General features: G+C 43.2%; 1 protein-coding gene across 2 annotated transcripts; it reads right to left on the reverse strand.

Moving 5' to 3' along the window:
• Positions 1–234: 234 nt before the first annotated feature.
• On the reverse strand, positions 235–7,373 carry cacng1b (calcium channel, voltage-dependent, gamma subunit 1b). Of its 2 annotated transcripts, none has more exons than XM_048246322.1 (4): positions 6,937–7,373; positions 2,911–2,982; positions 1,474–1,611; positions 235–1,221 (listed from the first exon to the last, which is right to left on the reverse strand). In XM_048246322.1, exons 1-4 carry the CDS (start codon positions 7,175–7,177, stop codon positions 989–991), a joined length of 684 nt encoding a protein of 227 aa, XP_048102279.1. In that variant the 5' UTR covers positions 7,178–7,373; the 3' UTR covers positions 235–988. The 2 variants fall into 2 exon arrangements, with proteins under 2 accessions (XP_048102279.1, XP_048102278.1); XM_048246321.1 differs by having other exon boundaries at positions 2,911–2,985.
• Positions 7,374–16,334: the final 8,961 nt, after the last annotated feature.

Consider the following 16,334-nt stretch of genomic DNA (forward strand, 5'->3'; position numbering starts at 1 on the left):
TTCCACTGCTGTTGACTGACAGTAAAAGCTTTGTCAAGAACCATTTGTTTGTCTCAGTTTAAGAGAGGGTTTGTAACCTGTGCGAGATAAAAAAATTGAGATGATAACGGTGTTCTCTCTCCATCACTGAATGACTGAATGGTGTTGTTGTCTTCTGCCATTGTGAGTCTGACAGACTTGCTTCTCAACATTTGTGTTCTTAAAGAGGGAAGGTGCATGAGACACACTTGACATATTCTATATTTCACTTGGTTTACTATGGCTTATCTTTAATAAAAAGTTACAGCACTTACTGACTATTAGTGCTAGTGTTGTGATTTTCTTTTTTCTTGAATTAATATGTGACAGACATGAATTTAGCTAGTGGATGCCTTCTACATTATACCTCTATTGAAAAGAATCTAAATGCAAAGGATTTCTGATACATTTGTTTACACATGCTCTAATGACTCACATACCCACATCACATAAACTTAAGTGGTGTTTAACATGGGAATGATTTAACAAATAGTCAAATCTGTGCAGTGTTCCTCTCAAATGGAATGAACATTGTAAACTATTATTCAGTTTATTGTTAACAGCTCAGTACAGACAACAATAATAAGTCACTGCAAGAAATACACTGAACTTTTAATTACATTTTTATAAATAGACGTATTGTCTATTATTATTACTACTATTATTAGATGATAAAATGAATGCTGATCTCCCCCATTTCATACACACTCAGGCTGACCTATCAAGCTCCATGATCTGAACTGAAAAAAAAGATACAAATGAGCATTTCTAAACTAATTACATCTTTCAAGTTCTGAGAGGAGTGACACAATACTAGCAAGTTATAGCTAGTTATTTCCAATGTATTTTCAGGTGAGTGAGGTGGACTTTATTGGCACCAGAGAGAAGCAGATTTAGCATAAAGGCAGCAATTGCACGGGGCCTCCTTCAAGAGAAGGAAGTGAAGTTTCCTGACTTGGCCTCAGTGAGACTAGTCTATGGTGTCAGGCTCGGCATCCATGCATGTCTCCCAGGGGTTACGGGGCATATGTGGCATGGACACCAGCAGTAAGCTGATTCCGCTGAGGAAGAGGAGGATGAAGGCTGAGCATGCGCACGCAAAGGACCACGAGTAGTAATACTCCATCCAGATGGTCAGTTCGCTGTTGATCATCCTCTTGACCGACTGACGCATCACCTCCACGGAGATGACGATGCAGAGACCTGTGGAAAGCAAGGTGTGTGGCAAGTTCATCAAGTTTTTAAGCTTATTTTTCTGTTTCCTTCCATTTGTTAAAACTGCTTCACACAATGTTCATGCTCATGATTCTCCACTTCTATTGGGCCAAAGACTGTAAGTCTGAAAATGTCAGTGAAAAAAGATCTTTCTCATTGGCTAGTTATGTTTTTTCCCCCCTCTGATTCTTGATGCCACTTGACCAATGCATCAGTGCAGTGCTGTACCCTGTATCCCACCTGCAAAGGCATAGAACATGCCAGATGGCCTCAACAGGTAATCTCTGCCCTTCCCAAAGGCACCCAGGAGGCACATTGTCCCCAGGAGGATGAAGGCCAGACTGAAGATGGCGATTGCCGCAGCAGAGAGATTGTACTCTGGAAACCAGGAATGACAGTCAGAGTTATAAGCCACTTCATAAATACCTTGATAAAATACCTGAATTGCCAGTCCTTGAGAGCTGACGTACTTTGATATGTATTTCATAAATAAGAGACAGTGACAGGCATCTTTGTTAGGGTACTGAACTGAAGTGTTTAACTTTTTATGAGCAAAAAAACACATGTAGATCAGACTAAACCAAATGATTCGTGGTGGCAGTTTGGGGTCTCTTAATTCTAAGAGAATTGAGACAGGCTTTTTCCCTTTTTTTATCGTTTATCTTATTTAGGAAGGAGGAAGCATTGCCCCAGAGAGAATAGGATTTTTCCGAAGAGCCTGTTTAAGGATTGCCATCATTCAGTCTCCCCCTGATCCACAGCAGAAAGAGGTCAGTGCAACTCTGACCTGTCCTCAAACAGCATGGTGGCTCAGCTGCTGTGGCCACATTATCTCAGAAATGATACCCCTAACGTCTGCCATTTGATGTCTGAGTGAGAAGGATTTGTGTTCATGCGAAGCATTTTAAAGGTGAGCCTGGTGAGTGAGGGGGATCAGACAGGGTGCAAACTGACTCAGCAATCTAGAGGTTCTATTAGGCTGGGGGATGGATGTCATCCTCCTATTATAGCCTGGGTGTCCCATCCCTTTACCCTTTTGTCATCTCTTTCCTTGTTTCCTAACATAACTAGATTGTGTGTGTGTGTGTGTGTGTGTGGTGGGGGGGGAGGGGTCCAATCAGTCACCCCACCAGATATCTGTGAATCTTCTCTGAAATTATTTTCTTAGCCAAAACCAACATTTTGATTTGCTTTGATAGTCTAGTTTTGAAGTCTATATAGGCTATATTTCAGGCGAGATTTCTGATGCTCTCTATACCTGTATTCTTTCCATTATCAAGTTTATGGGTCAGAGGCCTCAAGAGCCAGCATATCTATGTGGTGGACAACTTCATTATAATGGGCTATTGTTTTCCTAGAAAATAACCTGCTTTCTTCTTGCATGGCAACTACCAAATCATTGTGTTTCTCATTCATGTCAAGTTGCCTATTTTTAATTCTTCTTTACACAAAATAAACAGTTTGGTTATAAATGATGCACAATATAGTATTGAATCTAGGGCTCTGATATTTACTTTTTATGTTTATGTGCCACCCTTCTGTGCTTCAACCTGGCCTCCCTTTTGATGTTTGTTTTATTTAACTGCCATTGATGCTGCGTGAGTCAGTGATGCACTGACATGTTCACTTCTTTTCGTTCCCTCACCAGGATTAATAAGACTTAGAGGCACGACCTACCTTTCTGTGTGTTTAACTCAAACACTTCCGCCTCCTCCTTTGATGTGAAGTGCCTGAAGTAGGAGCAGTTCTCTGCTGCAGAGGAGAGCAGAGTTGTGAGGAGCAGTTGTTGGGAGTCTGAGGGGCTGGTGGGTGGTGGAAAAACTCGGCCAGCTCAGCCTGACATTTGCGAAGCTGGCAACCACGCTGCATGGGCGAGCAGCATATGCATGCATGGACGGACGTGTGTGGAGGACAGAGGATGAGAGCAAACATAGCGTAGCAGAGGCTAAATGCCAAGGCAGTGCAACAGCTTCAGACCAAATCACAGGTGCTGTAAGCAAGCATTCTGTATGTTGGTTGCAGATTTAACATTTATAGAAAACATTGTTTATAGTCCACCATCAGTGTCAGTATTCCTGCTGTGTGTGCACATGCCTGCAGGTGTGCAGTGGAATTCCTTAGGTCCCTGCTGAACCCCTCAGATTAAGCTAACCTGAAAGTGACCCATCTGAACTGTGGAGCCTGATGTGGGTCCTGGAGATAATCATGTGTTGGAGGGGACTGGACGGATGGATGGTGTGTTTGAGTGTACGTGCCGGCAGTTGCTCAAAGAGGCACAATTGCATTTTCAAATGGGGGGTCCAGTTCAGAGTAGATTGGTGGGGGTTGGGGGAGGGTGCGGTGCAGGCATGGTAACAGGGAAGCTGTTTGCTAGTCTGACGATGAATCTCTATCAGGATGACAGAGAAAGAAAACAGTCCAAAGGTAACCTAGCAACCATCTTGTCTTAACGGCTGTATAACTTAAGCTATGGGGGGAGAGACAGTTAAGGGAATGGATGGAATTGATAACAGGCAGAAATGAGCAGAACAGAAAGAAAGACAGGAGTGGAGAGGAGAGGAGAAAGTGTGGGGGTGTGGTGAAAAGAGTAATGCATAAGAATGGAAAGGAGAGGAGCTGTTTTCAGAATGAAATAGAGTGACTGTATTGTTCCCAGTGCCATGTCATTAACGCCTTTTGTCAGCTTGAGGATGTACAAGTCAGAGTCATAGCTCTCAAAACAAGATTTCAGGCAGATGGAAAGTCTTCCACATAGAATTGGCACTATTGTCTGGTTCCTTTTTCTGTAGTCTTGTCTCTAGTGAGTATAAACATTTCCTTTACATGGGTAACACATGATGGCTTTCTGAGAAAGATTCCGATTTATTTGAGGGTTAGCAATGGAAGTGAACAGTTTTCAAGTGACTGTCAGTGGTCAAAATTCTACATCCATGCCAGGAGCATTGTGTCTGGAGCTTGGCCATCCCTGTGTTTGTAAGAAAAATGTAATTTGCCCACACAGTGCCTGCACCCATTTTGTTGTTTTTATTGTGCATGCAATATAGCTTGTGCCTCTTGAAATGGTGAAATGAAGAATGGAGGTGATATTTTTGGCCACAACACTGGCCCCACAGGTGTGTTAATGACAGGAATTATTCCTAAGAGAAGGCCAATTAGGAAGTAACGCAACTCATCACGTTAAGTTTTTATTTCTTGTGTCTTCTCTGCCTGTCGTCCTCACCACACCAAGCAGGGCACATGGACCTGCTGAGGCTGGTCTAAATCGGTCACCACAAATGTTTTCTTTTTTCCTTTTTTCTCCACCTCTTATTATGGCTATTTTTGACATTCAGTACATTTAGCATTTTAGAGTGTATTTTGTCCACTGAAACACACACACACACACACACACACACACACACACACACACACACACACACACACACACACACACACACTCACACTCTCTTTCTCTCTCTCACACAGAGACACACACATGCACACACACATATACTGTATACAGAATGACCGTCAGATTCTGGGTCAATGTGAATAGAGGATTCCAGTGGAGCTGCTAGCCTGCTAAGAGCCCTCGCATCTGGGTCAGCACCGAGCCTGCTCTCCTCGGGGGCACCAGCGTTTGGGCCCAACTTTTACCACCCCGGGCCCCGGGGACCTCCAAGTTGGAGCAGCAACACAACATCTATACAGCATCTCGCACCACTATCAGAGGAGCTGCCCTGCCCCACCTTTGTTCCTCATTCAGTCATCTCTGGGTTTTCCCTCCTGTTCATGTGATAAATCAATGTTGTGAATATTCATTCACAGTAATTTTGCCCTAATCTCCTAGCCTGGACATGCTCACCTAGATCTCCTTTCAGGGAGATACTAGTCCGGAACCGCATAAGCCTTGTGACCAACGTGCAAGTAACATGCAACGGTGGATCATGTAATAGTGCCCGGTTAGCCCGGTCCCGCCTTTGGCTGGCAAACTACTGTAAATTATGTGCTAACATGTCGCCCCTCTGCTGTTTCTGCCACCTGGTGAAGGTGCATCTGTGTTTCCTCCTACTCTGGCCATCAAGAGATCCTCTTCTGCATGTAGCCTGCAGAGCACTTGAGGGTCTGTGTTATGACAGCATGCATGTTATCAAGAGCAGTAATTCCAGCTTCGTAGCTCTCACAGCACAAAGGCGCCATAATTGAAATGGTACATGATAGCTTGGCCTGCCTCCAACTCTGACAATCAGCATTTAAATCTGATTATGGACCCTTTCAAGAGAGTTCCATTATCAGCATCATAGTTGGCCCCACAAGACTTCCGTTTTAACATTCCATATGTTATCTTAATGCAGAGGAAGTAGATTGGGGCCCAAATAGAACGTTCAAGCATTGTTTTTGTTTACCTTGTTGAAAGGGTCTATATGGAAACCGCTCTCTCTGTCTCTTGGGCCAGAGGCAGAACTCCTTACATCCCATTCTGCAATTACAATTGTGGACGATCATGCATCGCCATGGTAGTGTGGTGCGGTGCAGAGCGCGGCCCCTCATTCCCTCTCATTAGCAATGAGACACTGCACTGGCTAAACTGACAGCATCGGTAGCGGCAGCATCAAAAGCAACCCGAAGGCCTCAAAGATGGAGGCAAAGCGGAATCCACAGTTAGTACTGTGGGGGTGGAAGAGGGGAGAGGCGACTCGCTGCCACGGCGAGAGAGAGAGAGAGAGAGAGAGAGAGAGAGAGAGAGGGAGGGAGGAGTGAGTGAGAAAGAGCTTTGACTGTCATTATTAAGCTGCCATACACAGTGAGGGCTGCACCCAAGGGAGAGAGGTAGAGGGCTCAATCCCAAACATGTCTGTCTAGAGACTAATGTCAACTGCCAGCATACTACTGCACGTGTTATGGAACTGTTTGTTACTCTATTGCCCCTCAGGCTTATCAGCTGTGTGAAGGTTCAGGGCGCACAGGTGGTGGGAAGGTGAGGTATTGATCTGCTGCTACTGGTGATTGCGTGTGTGTATGAATGTATATGTGTGTATATGCACGCACGTGTTTTGTGCGTGTGCGCGCACCTGCGGAACTGACAGACTGATGTTTAGCCTGATGTGTTTGTTACAGAGGTGCCCCCCCCCCCTTCTCTCTCAGTCTCTCTCTCTCTTTCTGTCACTGCGCTCTCTCCAATCCACTCTGTTGGAGTCAAGACAAAGCGGTGGTTTGTATTGATTATCATTTATCTGGCAGTAACAGCAAGCTTTTGGAGGACTCGGTCTACAGGGAGCTACATCAACTGTCCAGCCGAACATTCAGACAGTTTCTGGGCAGAGACAGCATGCTGAATTATTCATTAACATGTATGTGGTTTGGTAAACATAGATTTATAAAATCTGTTCTTCACTGACAATGAAAGTTTCACCTGCTCAAAGGTTTAAAATAGCTAATTATAATTCTTGGTTGTCCTTTGTGAATTAGTCATACTGGGAGTTCTCTCTGCATAATCATCATCTGTGAGTTCCTACATCATTTTCAAAATAAATGCAAACAAGTATTCAGAACAAAATCCACACAAAGGATGTAAGTGCAAGGCCACCTACCATTTGAACCTACCCCAGCCCACTGTAGGCATGTGATTAGATGGGGGTTAAGAGAACCACCGAGTTGGGATAAGATGGGATGGATGGGGGGGTGGATGGGGTCTGGGCGGTGGGGTCTCAGAGAAGCCCTTACCTCCAGGCAGGCTCAGGGGCCCACAAGCGGTGCCCTGGTGGTCCTCCTCGGCAATGAAGATGGACTTCTTGCAGAGCCGCCACAGCCCCAGGTGGGCCGTGTCGCAGGTGGAATTCAGCCGCTCCAGCCGGGAGCTCAGGACCGCCCAGTGGTCCGTCACTATGGCGACGAACATGGAGGAGATCCCCACGAGGATGATGAAGAATGTGATCTTCACCTTGGTCTTTTTGTCCTCCAGCATGGCTTCTCTGCTTTTGTTTACCTTCCAAGTTGCTCAAGTACTCCCCTGTGTTTTATTGGTCTGTTTTGCTTTTCTTGTTTTTGTTTTGTTGTGGCATCCAAGGGTTCCCTCAGTCTGTTGTCTCCTTGATGCAGGTTGAGACCAAGGATTCTCCCTGTCAACAGGAATGCCTTTCGTTTCCAAACTCGAGACGCTGTCTCCTCTCTCCAACCTGCTGGTCACAAATCTCTGCTCTCTGCATAGGAAAAAAAGATAACAGTGCCCTAGATTTCTTACTCTCACTCTCCCTCCCTGTTATGTGTTGCTGTTATGGGCTGTGGCTACCACCGCTGCTTTTCAGGCGTATGTAATGACACAGAAAAGCTTTATTACCACTTTGTCACAAGACACAGAATGGCCCAGAAGTATTTTGTTTCCAGTGGGACTGTTGACAGGATGCCTCTGGTCATATCAGGAGCAGTTTCAGGGCTTAAGTCATCAACAACAAAATTGTACATCGTCTAATAGCAAAATAATAGTTCTCATGGAAGTGGAAAGATGTTGATGGAATGTTGTCTTTCGGGTATAATTTGCCTTGTTGTTTTATGTTTTCAGCCAGCGTTCATTTTTTGGATGGTTTTGCTGTCTCTTGTCTTAGGTCACAGGGGAAATTTATTTTATTGGGGGAGGGGGGGGGGGGGTGTCTGAACAAGCTGATCTACTTTCCCCCAATCAGGGGAGGTTAGAGACAGCTCATTCACCTGACCGCCTGGCCGCTTTATAAAAATAAGTTGAGAATTTAACATTTCCACACTGGAAGATTTGGGGAGGACGAACAGTATGGAGAGACTGTAATGTTATCGTCTTCCATGCCTTGTTTCATCTTCTGCCATCAGTGTTCTTCAAAATTGTACCCATATGTTATCATCTGTTACAGTGATTTCAAAAGTATATAAAAAGACAGATGAACATATTTTGTTGTTTATGAAACTGTGAAGCTATTCCTTTTCAGAGATATAACTTAATTGGTTTATCAGATACTTCAAGAAATAATATTAAATCTGGAATATTAAAGCAATCATAATCATGACAACCACCATTGTGTAGTTTTTTTGTTTTGTGCAATTTGAGGTTTACAATGGACACTCACTCCAGTCAACTTTTCCATCCCGATTTAGAACCTGAGCTGAGGCTGGTCTTTTTATAAAGCATGGTGGCCCACTTCTCTGTACAGGATCATGGCCCATTTTCTCCCCAGACAGTTCTGTCTCATCCTCAGTTTTTGACACAGAAAAAATAGACTGGATTTCAAAATAGACACCTGACGGTATGTAGTACAATGCAACGGAGTAACAGCTCTTATGAAATAGACATAGCAGTGTTGACAGGAAAAAAGACCTTGAAATGAAACAGCAGGAATTGTGTCAGTTGTGTTTATGCAACCAGAAATGTGGTGCCTTATTCGATCCCTACCCCTACCCTAATGTTCAAGTTTATTATAACCATTTCAACATTACAGTTGATAGGAATTTCTAATGGTGTGCATATACAGTACCACACAATTGCACAATTACACTCTGGCACAGGCCAGAGTGCAGTAGGAACAGTCCATAGTGCAATGGCAAATGGGAATGACCCTAGTGCAGTGGGGCATCCATAGTGCAGGGCCCCCCACAAGTACAGTCCACAAGTACATAATACCATAATAATAAAAATGGTGGCAGTCCAAACTGTAAGGAAATACAGCACATACCGGTACTGTACGTCACAGGGAAAAAACATTAACGTTAAGCCATGTTTAAGTGTTGTATTGGAGGTAGGTGCTATCTCTGAAGCGTGAGGTGGGAGAGGTCAGTTTTGATGTGTCTAGCCTTCCTGGTGATTCTGGTGTCATAGTGTGAGACTATGGTAGGCAGACCACAGCCGATGCTGGTCGCGTTACCGTACCAGGACATGATAGAGAAGGTCAGCACACTTTCTATAACGGCTCGGTAGAAATCATGTCATGCCTTTCTGGCTAACCCCAAATTTCCTCAGCTGGCGGAGGAAGTAGAGTCTCTGATGGGCTTTGCTTATGTTCAGGTCCCATGAGAGGGACTGGTGTACGGTGGTACTGTATCTAAGAAGTGGAAGGAGGAGACCCTCTCAACAATCTGGCTATATGGAGAGGGGGAGTTGCTGGTCTGCCTTCTTTCTATGGTCAACTATCAGCTCTTTGGTTTTAGAAGTATTGAGGATTGGATTTTTGTCCTCGCACCACCTCACCAGCTGGTCCACGTCCCCCCGGTAAACAGATTCATCACCATCAGAGATAAGACCTACTGCAATGGTATCATCTGCAAATTTTAACAGTTTGACTGCTGTTGAATGGGATATACAGTTGTTTATATAAGGAGAGTATAAAAGAGGAGACAAGACACACCCTTGTGGGTCACCGGTGTTAAGAACCTTGGTTGATGACACATGATTATGAATTTTGACATATTGTTTCCTATAGGACAGGAAGTTCAGGATCCATTGACACAGTACAGCATTAACACCTTTGGCCAAAAGAGAGTTGTAAAGCCTGACAGGGATAATGGTGTTTAAAGCTGAGCTAAAATCAAGGAACAGAACACGGTCATATGTGGCCTCAAGGTGTTGGAGAATGAAATGTGTACCCTGCATCATCCACTCCCAAATTTGCCCTGTAGGTGAATTGGTGGGTAATATGCCCTAAGTTCCTGCAGACTAGGCTCTTAAACACCTTCATGACAACAGACATGAGTGCAACAGGTCTGTAATCATTAAGGTAGGTGATGTTATTTTTCTTAGGCTCTGGAATGACAACAAATCCTTGTTTTGATTTTAATGATTTCATCACCTTCTTTCACAAATACTTCATTAACTGCTGTTGATCTCCAAGTTCATTCTGTTGTTGCTGCTGTTCTTGATTTTACTGATTGTAGGTCTACAAAACATTTGTTCTAAAAATCTGTCAGTGAGTGACGTTATAAGCATCTTCCTTCCTGATAAATGCATCTCATGAGTCAGCTCCTCTACCGCAGAAACATCTGTGTATGTGCTTCATGTGCTACCTTACTGGCCCCACTGTGCCAGATGGAGATTCACCTGGGGTTCACCTGAGCCATCAATCAGTCCCCCTCATGTGCACCTGTGAGCTGGGCCACACTGGGAATTTATCCGTTGGTATCAGTCCACTGGTTTCTGTTTAAACTTGGGAGCTTTGACACTCCCTCAGAGGACAGAGGACAGTGTCCTCTGTACCACATGTGTCTCTTCGTTCCCTTAAGTTCTTGCTCAAATTATTAAGTAGCAATTGTTGTTGCAGGAGTATATGTCACAAAATGGGTGTTGTAATTGTATGTAGCATATACCTGACACACACTAGTTGCTGCACTCACTCACTCACTCACTCACTCACATTAAAACATAACACATCACATAGTGATTGTATACAATTTTCCCTGAAAAGGAGCTGAGCGCTTCAGCTCCAGACACTATTGATAATATGATTTTCCTGATTTCACACTCAGCTGAATGTGTCTGTCTGTGTTGCCAGCCAGAACATTTGATCGGCGACATTTTTTTTTTAAACCAGCCTACATTACATTGAATCGCATCAAGGAGCACCTCAGCCATCTTAAAAGGCTTGCATTTAAAAAGGGAAAGGGCCGAGGCAAACCCAATTGAGTGTCTGTAGAAGCCAGCCAGCCAGTCCTCTATTTACTGTAATGCATGCCTGTGTGCCTGGGTGTCTGCCAGCACGCCAGAGTAGAGCTCCGTGAGGATTTGCATTTCACTGCACTTAATAAGCTCTTAATGGGGGTGGTTGGGTGGGGTGGGGGGTGAGGAGATGATATTGCAAGGTCATGGATTAGAGGCGCTTTAAGATACCGTGCCTTGAGTCATAGCACATTAACACCAAATTATAGTTTGGCCCGGCTGTGTATGATGATCCTCCAGTCTGAATTGCACCGCCAAATTGCATTAACCAGTGCTTGTTTTGGTGCACCACTAAAGGAATGAGCTGCTTGAATATGTGTCTGTGGTTTGTTTCCACACATCTTTGTCTCAATAGATGAAAGAAACAATGGATGTTTACTGTTGAACCCCTTCTCTGTGCTCTGAGACTTTGTCTCCATGTTGTACAGCAAATTTTACATTTACAACAGATATATCTCAGATAATTGCAAACTGGTAAACATATTTGGGTTAGTAGCAGTAGAATGATTATGCTGGCATACCTCATCTGTGTATGATAAGCAGTTCTGCCCAAAATAGATGCCCGATAAGTGCCCAAAAAGCGTTACAATATGGCCACCGAGTGGAGGGACTTGCCTAAAAGGACTTTGATTGAGAAGGGTCTGGTGTCACCGAGGCTAAGGATTTCGGACGTCAATGAATGGGGTCCAATCAGATTTAAAGCATGGGGACACTGGGTGGGGCATTGACATTGTAGAATTGTGGAAAAACTGAGGAAGAGTAGAATTGAGATTGCAGAACTGTGGGAAAACTGAGATGAAGACCTGAGCAGCCGAAACATTTTGATTAAACTACACTGGGAGCATGTAAGACAGTTTACAGATATCTTTCCTCTTGATTTCTCTGCTGGATGGATGTGGATAGATAGGTGGATGATTGGATGGATATGAATAGACAGATGTGTATGTTCATGCATTGTAATAAGAAGCCACAGAATAACAGTAATACAACACTATGCATGATCACTTAGTGAATGTTTGAGTGGAAAATGATCCAGATTCTATCAAACATATTGATATTTTCTTGACCGGTCCGTTCGATGGTCGACATGTTTGCAATTATGACATTAAACAGCTAAAAGCTCAATCTTTATGTTTGTGCTTATAACTAACTTCCAATCCTACCACACTCCGTCTGTAGGTTTGGTCTACTCAGTCGCATTCTTATCGGGTGTTACTGAAAAAATCAGGAGGTATGTTCCCAGCTTTTGACATGGTTCCCATGGTGAGATGAGAAATTGAACAAAATTGCCACTGCATGTGTGTGTGTGTGGCATTCAAATGAGTTGACAATGACATTCGAATGAGTTGGCATCGTATTCAAAAAAAATAATAGTCAATATTTTTTTTTAAATACTCTGTATAAAAATATATTTAGGCATATAATAAAAATAAGAATTATAATGTGAGCCTCCTTCACGGCCCGGTCAGAGGCTTGATCAGTCTTCAACAGGTGAAGTGGCATAACCCATGGTTAAAATGCAGAAATGCCAGGATCACTTGGGCTTGATGGCCTTCACTTGGTCATCCTTCTTCTGGGTGTTCTTAGCTTCTTTCTTCCCACTGCGCCTCTCTACCTTCCTGGCCTTCTTCTCAGCCTTGGCGAGAGCTTTCAGCTGTTTTTTCCTCTCAGCATCCCTGACCTTCCTCTCCAGCTCCATGAGCTGCTTCAGGTCCAGCTGATCTGCCTTCACGTCTTTAGAGGCACTGCCGCTGGGAGCATCCTGAACAAGAAGAAAAAACACACAAGTTTTTTCAAAATCATCTGACAGATGTGGGAAGTTTTCAAATAGTAAGTAAGGCAAGTCAATCCATAAGAACTACTGTATAGGCCCTGGGAACATAGGGCCCTCTAACAGGGGAACATACTGTAGGGCCCTGGGAACAATTTCAATTTGGGACCTTGCAGTCGGAATTGTGATTTGTTTATTCAAAGTCTCAAGTCCAAAGTAGCCTGGGCAATTCGAAGTGTCAGTTTATTGCACATAATTTTTACATAATTCTGAATAGCCACTGCATACCAGTGTTTGTTGCCGTGTTCGCAGAATCATTTTATGCAAGCAAACTGCATACAGGGAATCTTTATTGTTGATGTCAGACATGATAATCATCCAAACATCTTTCATCTAGACTCGTGCTGTGACCTGATTCAGTGCTGCCAAAACTCTGCTTAGCCTTTCTGTCTCTGGTCCTGCGCTGTGCTGTGTGAGAGGGGGAGTGGCTACAGTAGAGCGGAGAAAGCCAATGTGTGCTTCTTTTACTGATACATTTAACAATCTTTTGCATGACTTATCCAAACAACATCAAACTAGGCACTGCACTTACTTGTTGCTGTAGCAAGACACACATTTGAAATCAATCGGAGGAACGGTTTGAGAGATATGCGAATAACAGACACCGATACAAATGGACAAACAGACAGACAGACAGACGTTCCTGTAATTTATAGATTATTCTGGGGAACATAGGACCCTGGGAACATAGGGATGACCGTTGATATTAGAAAGCTAGATACCGCATTGGGCTCCAGAACGTATGTAAATATTGGTGGGGGCAACCAGGGCAACAATGACTGGAGGCCAATGGAGAAACATGTGACACTGACTAGAAATCAGACAGGTGTCTGATTGCCGGCAAGTGTTGCCCATAGACAACAAGGTGTTTATGGTGGCCACATTCATGTATGCCACCTAATAGAACTCGACGGACAATGCGGTACATCTAGCTTTCTAATATCTAGGGGGATGACTCCCTGCGGGTCGCGTCAGGTAGACTTCAGCTGATCTGTTCGGGACAAGCTGCCGTCTGTTCTGGCTCCTCCCGACCTGAACACTCAGGAATGCTCTCCACAAAAAACGGCAAGGGGATTTCAAATACACACACACACGCACATACAGACAAACAGAAACAAAAACAGCATCAGGAAATGTTCTTTCCCCCAGTTTTCTGACAGTTTATTCATGGAAATAACAAGGATCATCATGAACAGATGGGAACCGTCATACCGAAAGCAACACAGCTATGATGCTAAAATAAGCAGATTATTCAAAGGCAAGAATTTGTGTGTGATAAGCATATCCTAGCTCTCAGACCTGTGTGTAAGAGAGACCAGTGCCTTGAGACTGTCACTGAGGCAAAAACAAGCAGACATTCAGAAGTCCTAAAGCATAGACACTGTACATTTAACTATTTTACTCTGTTTTGCACTACTCAAAGATATTGCACTTTGCTGGCACTGAAACAGTGTTGATAGAAATGACTGGCCTATGTACAGTTTAGAAGCCCTCATCCTGTGCAGATGTTCAGCCGAATCTCTGACAATTACAGTGAGGCTTTCCTCTTCATTCAACTGATATTGGTACCACTTACAGTATATAGCACAAATAGGAGATACAGTCAGTTGACTTGAATATAATCCACAGAAACAGTCTTGTCAGAGCACTCTTTCATTCAGTCTGGTTTGGGGGTTTAATCCGGTTGAGTTTGAAGCAGTCATTTTAAGGTAACAGTTTTTAACATAGCTGTATTAATGTATGCTTGCACATGTATATCTGTGCATTTATCACTAATACAGTATGTAGACTTGCTCCACTCTGATTCCCTGTTTCATGCTCTTGCTTTCTAATCCTTCCTCTCATACACTGCTGTGAAAAAGTGTGGGATCACTTAGAAATGTCTTATTTTTCAAGGAACCTGTGAAACAACACCAAATCAATCAGAAATAGTGTAGAAATCATTAATGTTGTAAATGATTATTAAAGAAGGAAATGGCTGATTTTTTTTATTGCAATGTCCCCTTAATTATCTAAAGCATAAGCTATTGTAATTTTTATTAAAGACACAAAATGGAGACCTCTGAATCAATCAATCTATCTCGAATCAATCTATTCTTGGCTAGTCCATGTAAGAAATGGCTAATAAACTAAAGGTCTCATACAATGCTGTGTGCTATTGCCTTCACAGAAGAGAGCAAACTGGCTTTAGCCTTATTTATACAGTTGATGGCTTAAAGGTGCTCTAAGCCATGCTGGGCAACGTCACTTCTGTTGACTTTCAAACAAAACAGAGAGCTAGATCGAAGGCAGATGACAAAAGTGTGTTCAGGAAAACGTCTGCATTTCAGACTTTTTCATCCCCGCCAGAGTTTAACAGGTGCGATAATTCAAAATCCCCATGTTATTTTCCCATAGGAAAAATCGCCAGATACCGGATGTCAAAAATGGCTGCTTTTTTGTAGGCGAACTTCAGAGGTCTATTGAAACTCTCCTAGCATCTCGTCTGTGATTTGCTGGAACAGTTTGTTATGTTTTTATGGGCTAGGTTTGCCCAGGTTGTTTTTGTTGCCGTTCTTGGAGCCTGGGCTGTCCACAGAGATCGCGACACAGACAGCTAGCGGTTGGTAAGGTGCATAAAATGTTTTAGGCTAAAAAACACGTGGCATCGCTTAGAGCACCTTTAAACCAGAATAGTATGGAGTGGGAGGAGCAAAAGGACACAATAGTTTGTTTAGTTTAAAGGATGAACTCTGAACGTTTTTTTAAGATAGAGCCACCATAGGTGTCCGAGGTCACAGAGTACTGTTGGTAGGGAAAAAATGTTCCAGTGTTTGGACCATGGGAAACAGAGATTTGTGACTGCCTACACTGGATATATACTGTTTCTTCACAATTACTGAGTTTTGCTGAGTAGCACAAAACTTGTAATGACATCTTGAGTCCGTTAAGAGCTAGCCACTAGTAGAATCGAGCTATGTAACACCGTTTTGTTTTTTTTGTTCTTTCCTACCAACAGTACTTGTTGACCTCAAACCACAGGCCTCTATGTTAAAAATGGTCAAGAAACTGTTGACTCGCAGGACCTTAAAGGAAAACTTATCACATAGAGTAGCTACAGTGCTACACTCTGGGGGCATGACTTAAAAAAAAATTCTTTCATTTTTTTCGTACTGATAGTACTCGACAACCTCGAGAAACAGAGATCTATGTGAAAAATTGCCGGAATTCTCCTTTAACTGGCAACTGCTAAATTGTACCAGCAGAACATGAGTGTCAACATCAACTGAAGAGGTGATTTCAGGGTGCTGGCCTTCTACACATAATTGTAAAGATTAGCCATATATCAGAACACCCAACAAAAAGAAAAGATTAACATGGGTAAAATAACAATTGTTAGAAGACAGTGAAGAAGTAATATGGATTGACAAATCTATCTAGGGATTACTATGACCCAAAGCACAGATGCAAACTATGCAAGAACCATGTAGGGAAGAAGCTGACAACTTTGGAGTGAAATGGAAATATCTAAGTGACTCCAAACGTTTGAAGTGCCAGGCTGAAGTGCCAGCTATTGCCAACCTTGTGATCACTCATGTTTGTTTTTCTAGGTCCTCTGGCCCTGTAGGGCACCTTAAGAGC

The sequence above is a fragment of the Alosa alosa genome, chromosome 6 (genome assembly GCF_017589495.1).
Source record: "Alosa alosa isolate M-15738 ecotype Scorff River chromosome 6, AALO_Geno_1.1, whole genome shotgun sequence".
NCBI lineage: Eukaryota > Metazoa > Chordata > Actinopteri > Clupeiformes > Clupeidae > Alosa > Alosa alosa.

What these genes read in the sequence shown, in the direction of transcription:
- cacng1b (XM_048246321.1), bottom strand. Translation starts at nt 7,177, where the DNA reads ATGCTGGAGGACAAAAAGACCAAGGTGAAGATCACATTCTTCATCATC. An exon ending in GCCCCTGAGCCTGCCTGGAG is followed by an intron (nt 2,986 to 6,936) that starts GTAAGGGCTTCT and finishes TCTCCTCTGCAG; the next exon opens with CAGAGAACTGCTCCTACTTC. An exon ending in TGAGTTAAACACACAGAAAG is followed by an intron (nt 1,612 to 2,910) that starts GTAGGTCGTGCC and finishes CCTGGTTTCCAG; the next exon opens with AGTACAATCTCTCTGCTGCG.